The sequence below is a fragment of the Perca flavescens genome, chromosome 5 (assembly GCF_004354835.1).
Source record: "Perca flavescens isolate YP-PL-M2 chromosome 5, PFLA_1.0, whole genome shotgun sequence".
Classification (NCBI taxonomy): domain Eukaryota; kingdom Metazoa; phylum Chordata; class Actinopteri; order Perciformes; family Percidae; genus Perca; species Perca flavescens.
The window spans coordinates 40103632-40111754 of NC_041335.1; the positions used below are offsets into that span (position 1 = coordinate 40103632).

Sequence of the window (8123 nt, forward strand, 5' to 3'; positions counted from 1 at the left end):
AGTCGGACTCAATGACCAATCTGATTGGTGGAGCGCTAGCCCTTGACTAGCGAATCAGTGCACTTATGTTAAAACACTTACCGGAAATGACGGAAATCTTTCAAACTGACTTTTGTCAATAAAAACAAATCTTGCTTTCAGTGTTTTCAGAAACACGTTTGGGTGAACTATTTTTGTAAAATAAGAGCTTGTCTTCCGGTCAAGCCGCCATTGTGGTCAGCTTTGAAATTCGGGAGCAGCCAGACCCACGTGACGCGTTTGTCATTTCCAGTTTTCATTTTTTTGGGCGACCGTACAGATTAGCGCCACCTGCTGTTATGAAGACGTATTACGTCTCACGCACGCGCAGAATGTCCGCTCTTCTTCGGTGAGTTCTGAGGAACTTTTTGGACCTCGGGGAGACTGGTCAGTCTGACTGTCTGGTTGGTGTTTGGGGGCCTTGACTCCCACCTACCCCAAACGGAGACTTTCTTCACTCGCTAAATGATCTTTTAAACTGACAAACATCAGATGTGTGTTCAAACAGGATCTAAAGATTATGTGTCTCTCTCCGTTCACTACCGGAGTCCTTTATTTTACAAAATATGGTCCCACGGTGGACACAGGAAGGGGCGGGGCTTTACCTCTCTATATATAGTAGGGGTGGGAATCACCAGAGGCCTCACGATACGATATCATCACGATACTTATGTCACGATACGATATTATTGCGATTTTAAACATATTGCAATATTCTGCGATATATTGCAATGTATCACCTTTTTCCAACTTCAAATGTTTCCCAATTTCAAATGATGTCCCCAAAGGACAATTTTGTCAACATCTGTTTTATCTAAAAATATACATTTCTCTGTCTGTTCATCTCACTTCCATTTCATTGCTGCAAAATGGGACCAACACATATATCATAAAAGATCGATACCTGATGTCTGTGTATCGATATAGTATTGCCACGAAAAATATCGCGATAGTATGCTGTATCGATTTTTTTCCCCCACCCCTAATACATAGTGGGCGTTGATACCAGAACATAGACCAGGATAAAGTTGTCGTCTGTAACTTTGTGTCTCTGTGTAGACGTGGTGATCTCGACCGCCTGTCATCCGACAGAAAACATCATCGCTTCAGCCGCTCTGGAAAACGACAAAACCATCAAACTGTGGAAGAGTGACTGTTAGACGGCAGGAGGCCCTGGAACCTGAACTGTCCTGCTTCAACACACACACACACTAGCTCTGATATCCACATGAACCCCGAGTCAGACCCGGTCCCGCTGTGAGAGACTCCTATCACAGGATTTCTGAGTCAGGATTGGTTGGAAGTCAAGCTGGAAAATTACCAAACCCTTGTTTCTAGGGCCGTCTTCTTGTTAAAAGAGCATTTCAAGTTCACTGTTGACCCCCCCACACCTTATTAAATGTTATTTCAGCTTCATTTCTCATCGTGCAGAGAGCAGTTCAGTCCGTCTGCTACCCTGTCTCAGTCCTCGGGTAGAGCAGAGCTTTTATTCTGCTCAGATGAAGACAGGAAGAGGCTTTTATTTTGAATTTCCTCTAGTTTACGTTTGATCATATTGTAGCTAAAAGCCGAAATGCTTTCTGATCAGTGTCTGCTGTCAGTGCTAAGTCAGCACTTCCGCCCTTTCACATTAAAAGACTTCCATTTGTTGAGTTTTTAAAATAAAACTACAGAAGTTATGAATTTCTCCTTTTAAGATCGAGATGTAATCATGCCGTTTTTGTTAGTGATGTAATTATAATTATCCAAACACAGTCAAGAAAAAAGTGATAAATATTGGGGGGAGGACTAACTAACTTTGTACAGAGAAATGGAAGCTGTTCTTTTGTTTAAAGATAAAATCATTTAAAACCATCTGGGTTGAACAAATAAACTTACCTTTTAATTTAAATTCAAACTAAAATCTAGTTCATCAGCTGATTGTGAAGCCGGGGCACGCTGCGTTCACTGACTCGCCGGTCTGTTGGAAAAAATACATCTTCATCACAGTGCAGAAAATCAATGATCAATAATGTTTGGAAGGATTTCATCAGTGATTTGTAAATAAAGATTTTTTGACTACGGTGTGTCCGTCTGTCTCTCTCATGTTCCTCTTAACTCAGCTAACGTGTCTCTATGAATGTTGACACGCTGGCTGCACGTCGTTAGTTTTTGTTGCAGTTTAAGAAACGTTAGCCAACACTTCTGGATTATTGGCGTTAGCGAAATGTGAAACGCTGCTTGTTTTTATATATGTTTTTTTTGGTGGGGCCAAGCCTTTAATGGAAAGAACAGGTAGATATTAAAGGGGAGAGAGAGAGGGAAGACATGCAGGAAATCCTCTCAGGTCGGACTCGTACCCTGGAGCTTCTATATAGAGGGTTAAACCTCTATATACGTGCGCCTGCTCTACCCGCTGAGCTAACCCGGCCACAGAAAGCTGCTTTTTCATGCAACAGACCAAACCGATTAACTTCTGAGTTTTTCTTCTGTCTTTATCGTTTACTTTTTATTTGTTGATGGGGGAAAAAAAACCAAAAACTTTCTTTTCAAAAATTACTTTTATTTATTTTTTCAATGGAGAAGTAAAAAGGGAGTTGACAGATAGTGACGCAGCAAAGTACTACACACACAGTTTCTTTACAGCTCCATAAGCCCAACCTTTGTCTAAAACTTCAACTTGTTTCTGTAGAATCTGCCGTTCAGATGTAAACCTGCAGCTGATGTGAACCGCATCAACCAGACCGCAATCTGAAGCAGACCGGTCCAGTTCCTGACTCCCTAAAATGAGTTGTTCCAGCATCTGTCCACTCAGGTGGAGGTAAACATTGAAGCATGAAACTGCAGTCTCTAGTGTCCAGCAGGACCAGTCTACACCAGTTCAAGTGAGGCGTGTGAAGTCCACACACATCAGTCCAAACCAGTTTAAGTAAATATGTCCAGAGTGAGCATCTGGTGGAGCGCAGAGTCCACACAGTTCAGTCTTTAGCCGTGTTCACACTACGAGCAGCCGAGGAAGGTTTACGTCAAAGCCACCTGGACTTGGTAAAGCTGCTTTGAAGAAGTTTAGTCTTTCTCCCGAGAGACCCAGCTGTTTACCCTCTGTGGGGTCGTCGTTAAGATGATCGTTAGCGCTCTGTTCGTTAGCGCTCTGTTCGTTAGCGCTGTGTTCGACCATCGCTGGAGTTCTCACATGAGGCCAAATGTGAGTTTAGTTTCTGGGAAGAGATGAAAGGACACCTTTAATGTCTCAATGTTTTTAAAACGTATATATAGTGTGTTTATTGGACCATAGTCACCTGTTGATTTGGTTATGTAAATTTGTGTGTTGTCCGAATAATATGGTAACTTATTTTGTTGTTTTCCATAATCTGAGCCAATGGAAGTATGTAGATTTTAAAGGGGCACTATGCAGTTTTGGCAATTTTTTCTCTGTTTTCTCGCTTTTTGCTCACAGATTTCTCTATAGAGCTCCCCCTACAGCTTCGGAATAGATATTTGGCACAGGTGCAGCTCACAGGTGGTATGGGGAAGTGATACGACCACCATTCAACCCGAAACAAGTCATCTAACCATTCCAAAGACTCTGAAGCTGTTCAGTTAAAGCCTAACTCTCGCCAAAATGCAACCTAGGGTCTTTTTGTGAATGTACCCGAGTCAAACTTTCGTTTAAAAGCATATTTAGGATGAGTGCTAGGGGCACTTTTATGCTAGCCTCAAAATAACTATTTTTAAAACACTAAGAAGGCTCGACACAACATGAGACTTTGCTCCAAGTATCACCAGGGGCTCTACACCTTAACGACAGCGTTGACAACATTGGTTGTGTACCCAGAGTTTACTAAAAAAGGTTTTCAACAACTCACCGTAGCTGTTGTTGTTTCCGGCCGCAGCCATTTTGTCAGTCAAAAACAATTGATTTCCGAATGCAACGTAACCGGGAGGAGAGGAAAGATGGAAAGCTCCTAAAACTTAGTTCCATATTAATGCACGGATTATTTCTTGTTTGATTGTTTTTTAAAAACAATATTGACCTTGTAGTTGAAAAAGGAGCCTCATATGGAGTCTGTTCATTCGCATTCGGATATCGACTCGTTTTGACTGCCGAGGTGGTAGCGGCCGGACACAGCTAGAGCCACGGTGAGTAGCCCCTTTCAAACCATCTGCCTCTCTAAAATGTAAATATTTCATTTATAAGTAAACCGCTAAGTTTTGACCTTCTGTGTTTGCGTGGTTTTGTTTCTACATATACAGTCAAACTATGGTCACTCAGCCTCCGCCTCGGGTGTCTCCAACCACCATAACGATTGTCTTCACAACAGCCAGGAGCACTAACGAAACGCAGCGGTATCGATCGTCTTGACAACGCCCCAACAGAAGTTAAACAGCTGGGTTTCCCTACCGTTCAGTCAGAACTGAAGAAGTCGCTCTGGAGAATGTCCAAATGTTAACCAAGTCCAGTTGGCCTTGGTTTCTCACCCTTCCTTGGCTACTTGAACCTGGATGGCTGAGAACCTTCACGGACTACGAGCAACACAGCAACAAGTCAATGGAAGCTGCTGGTGACATGAAGCCTCACACTGACGCACGACCAAGCTGAGCCCGTTCTGAGCTTTTGGCGCTCGCAGTGTGAACGCAGCTTTCCTCCCAGCTCAACCAGTTCAGACCAGTGGAGTCCAGCGCAGCGTGCCAATGGAGATGAGCGTCTGGCAGGTGGCGGAGTCCAGCCAAACGGACTCCACCAGACTGAAGTGCAGGAAGCCGAGAGCAAATCCACAGCCGACGTCTGAGATGTGATGTTTACCCAGCAGCACCCGGGACACGCCGGCCAGGAGCGCCCAGAGGTAGAGCAGTATCCTGAGGGGCACCTGGATGACAGGAAGACATAAAACCATTCAGGCTGTTCTCATGAAGCATTCGTACATAAAGCTATGAGTAGTGAAGCACTGTAGTCGGTTTGTATTCCACGTGTTTATGACTGACAGCAGCACACTGACTGCTGCTGTATAAGAGCAGGAAGATCCTAAAACACAGGGGAGCAGAGCTCATATCCTGGAAGGAGGAGAAAACACAAGACTTTCACCCAGGAAACAGGTGTTCATGTCCTGAAGAAGTTAAGGAGAAAACACAAGACTTTCACCCAGGAAACAGGTGTTCATGTCCTGAAGAAGTTAAGGAGAAAACACAAGACTTTCACCCAGGAAACAGGTGTTCATGTCCTGAAGAAGTTAAGGAGAAAACACAAGACTTTCACCCAGGAAACAGGTGTTCATGTCCTGAAGAAGTTAAGGAGAAAACACAAGACTTTCACCCAGGAAACAGGTGTTCATGTCCTGGGAGTGTAAAATCCAAACCTTTTTTTTTTTTTTTTTTTTTTAAATATGTATCACTGTCGTTCTGTTTTTATTCTGTTTTTTAATTCTTATATGTTAAGTGAGTGTTGTACTTGCAAAGATTAACCAGAGTCAAATTCCTTCCCTGGTCAATACAGCTGATCCTGATCCTGAGGTGCAGCTGGAGAAAAGGTTAGGGTTATCAAAATAGTTAGCTATGATTTCTCTGTCCATCAATTCATTGATTATTTGTATCTAACCGTTGCAGCTCTACAAAACTAGTAAAAGAGTAAAAGTTAATGAACTACAGACAAACAATCAAACAAGAGGTAAGTGATATAATAATAATACATTTTATTTATATTTTATTTAGCGCTTTTCATGGTAAGACACTTCACAGTAAAATCCAGCATATAAATATCACATTAAAACAGATAACCAATAAAACCAACACATAGAAATATAACGATAAAGCCACTGACCGCCAGCACCAGGTGGTGCAGCAGGAACTTGGACACCATAGCGGCTCGGCTGGCGTGTGCTGCTGGGAAAGAATACATATCCATGGCGATGTAGTCCAAAAAGCCGGGAGGGAAATCCCATGGTCCTCGGCGTTTGACCAACTTCTGCACCCCAGCGACTGTCATCAGATCCAGGATCAGAGCTGCACGAGAGAGAGAGAGAGAGAGAAGTAATGTTTTAGTCTTTTGTCTTACTACAGACCAGAATATGTCCTGTCACCTTGGTAACAATGTACTGAATGATTAGTTAAAAGGAGACACTGCAGGCAAAAACTCAATTTTCTGATAGTATTTATCTTCATAACAATTTCTTTCAGACTAGGGGAAAGAAAACATTTATTTGATTTTTTTGGACACTTTGTCCATTTGTGTCTGTAGATTTTTCCTAAATTCACCAATAGTTACGCATATTTTAATTAATAGACTCTGAGATAGAAATCTCCACTTCAGCAGCTCTTACACACACCAGCCTCTCCACTTTCATTCCTACGGAAGACTATTAGGGCCAATGTGAAGAAAGAATTTGAGTTTAAAGATCGGGGCAGCGAGTCAGTGGATTGAACATAAATAAACTAGCTCGCCACAATATTAAAATAATGTTTGATTTCTCACCCAGCAGCAGGTTGACGAGGACTTCCTGTCCGGCCAGCGTGTTGCTGCTCCACAGACAGACCAGCGTCCCGCAGAGCCAGGGGAGGGCGTGTCCACTGAGGGCCAGCAGGCTCACCATGGAGCGCAGCGGCGCCCCCCGGCCGCGCGTCCCGGCGCACACCCCCAGGCGCTTGGACAGGCTGATGTCGATGGCGAGCAGCGAGTTGATGGCGATGACTCGGAACGACGGGTTCAGCTGCATGCAGTCCTGCTCCGGCCAATGAGACGCCTCCTTGGCGCCCCCATCAGCTGCCGGGCCCCCCTCGGAGGAGTCCCTCGACCCCCTGAGGACACAGAGACCAGGACAGTGTCCAGGACAGACTGTGAGTCCAGGACAGTGAAGTTCTGTTCACACTTGGTGTATTTTATGACCAAAAACGACCAAATAAAAAGCTGGCAGGGTTTTAAATCCCAATACTCGATACTACGGAATCCCAAATACTTCTAGAATCGCAGTAAATGAAAATTACAATACAGATCCAATCGGCGCCCATGTATCACGAAAGAATCCCATCCGAACAAACGCATATCGTCCCAGCCCTGTCGAAAAGCGCTCTGTGGCGGTTCAGGATCAGTTCCTGGTTCGAGATCATGTTTGGACTCTAAATGTGAGCTGTGATGTCAGTGGGCGGAGCCTCTTACCTCCCTCCCGAGTCCTCCTGCTGACTCTGCTGTCTGCTGGCTCTCCTCGGGCCGCTGCCCCCCCGCCCTTCCCCCGCCCCCTGCTCCCTGCGGGGGGGCTGGTTCAGGGACATAAACTCGGGCCGGTTCAGGACATTGTTCCGGTCCCTGGCCCGGGACCGGGCCTGGCTGCCGGGCATGTTGGTGGTGAGACGGCGTGCAGCGCTGCAGAACTGAGACAGATCAGGTCCGGGACTCGGAGGGACTCTGCTATAAATAGATCAGCTGGCCTTCTTATTCTGCTGTCAGCTGTTCAGAGAGAGAGAGAGAGAGAGAGAGAGAGAGAGAGGGGCTGGAAATACACTGCACACACACACACACACAGACACACACACACACACACACACACACACACACACACTCACTCTGTTTTATTAAAGGAACATTCCACCAGTTTCACGTGTCAAAGGTCAGTGTCCTGTTCAGTGGTCACACTTGAGTTTTTAAAATGAATTACTTGAATTTTTTTTTTTTAAATTCCCTAACCCATATAATACAAGACAACTCTGTGTCTGTGTATTGATACAGCTATTGAAAAAATGCTCAACGACAGCACATATCCAGGATAATGCCTGACATCTAATAATAATTGCCCCTTCCCTTCTCGCTGTCTGTGTGTTGCCGTTCTCAAACTCCCTTCGTTTCAGGTAAACAAACTTCGAGCTAGTAAGCTGCATGCTGAAAATGTCAAGTTTAAAGCTGCTTACGCATATAGCCGACCGCCGACCATTGAAAGAAAAGCCATGAAATGATCATTCTCCCCGAGTTGGTCCAAAAAGTGCCCCAGAACACACCAACAAGACGAGACGAGAAGTAATACATCTCTATAACAGCAGGCGGCGCTGATCTGTATTGTTGCCCAGGAAATGAAAACCGGCAGCTGATTGGACGAACGCATCACATGGGTCTGTTTTCTCCAGAAATTCAAAGCCAGGCTGTC

The 8123-nt window shown here is 44.7% G+C and overlaps 2 protein-coding genes across 3 annotated transcripts in view; one reads left to right on the forward strand and one right to left on the reverse strand.

The window, feature by feature from the left end:
• LOC114555221 (WD repeat-containing protein 5) overlaps window positions 1-2084 on the forward strand; it is a 15098-nt gene extending 13014 nt beyond the window's left edge. The window contains exon 13 of the mRNA XM_028577469.1: window positions 1078-2084. Within this exon, the coding sequence (XP_028433270.1) occupies window positions 1078-1178 (101 nt within the window). The 3' untranslated portion in view covers window positions 1179-2084. The remainder of the gene's footprint in view (window positions 1-1077) is intronic.
• A 1807-nt stretch (window positions 2085-3891) lies between these two features.
• On the reverse strand, window positions 3892-7430 carry LOC114555226 (inactive phospholipid phosphatase 7). 2 transcript variants are annotated; one of them, XM_028577475.1, is made up of 4 exons: window positions 7145-7430; window positions 6464-6786; window positions 5813-5994; window positions 3892-4865 (listed from the first exon to the last, which is right to left on the reverse strand). In XM_028577475.1, the coding sequence occupies exons 1-4, from the start codon at window positions 7321-7323 to the stop codon at window positions 4659-4661; spliced, it is 891 nt and encodes a 296-aa protein (XP_028433276.1). In that variant the 5' UTR covers window positions 7324-7430; the 3' UTR covers window positions 3892-4658. The 2 variants fall into 2 exon arrangements, with proteins under 2 accessions (XP_028433276.1, XP_028433277.1); XM_028577476.1 differs by lacking the exon at window positions 7145-7430 and adding an exon at window positions 6973-7078.
• Window positions 7431-8123: the final 693 nt, after the last annotated feature.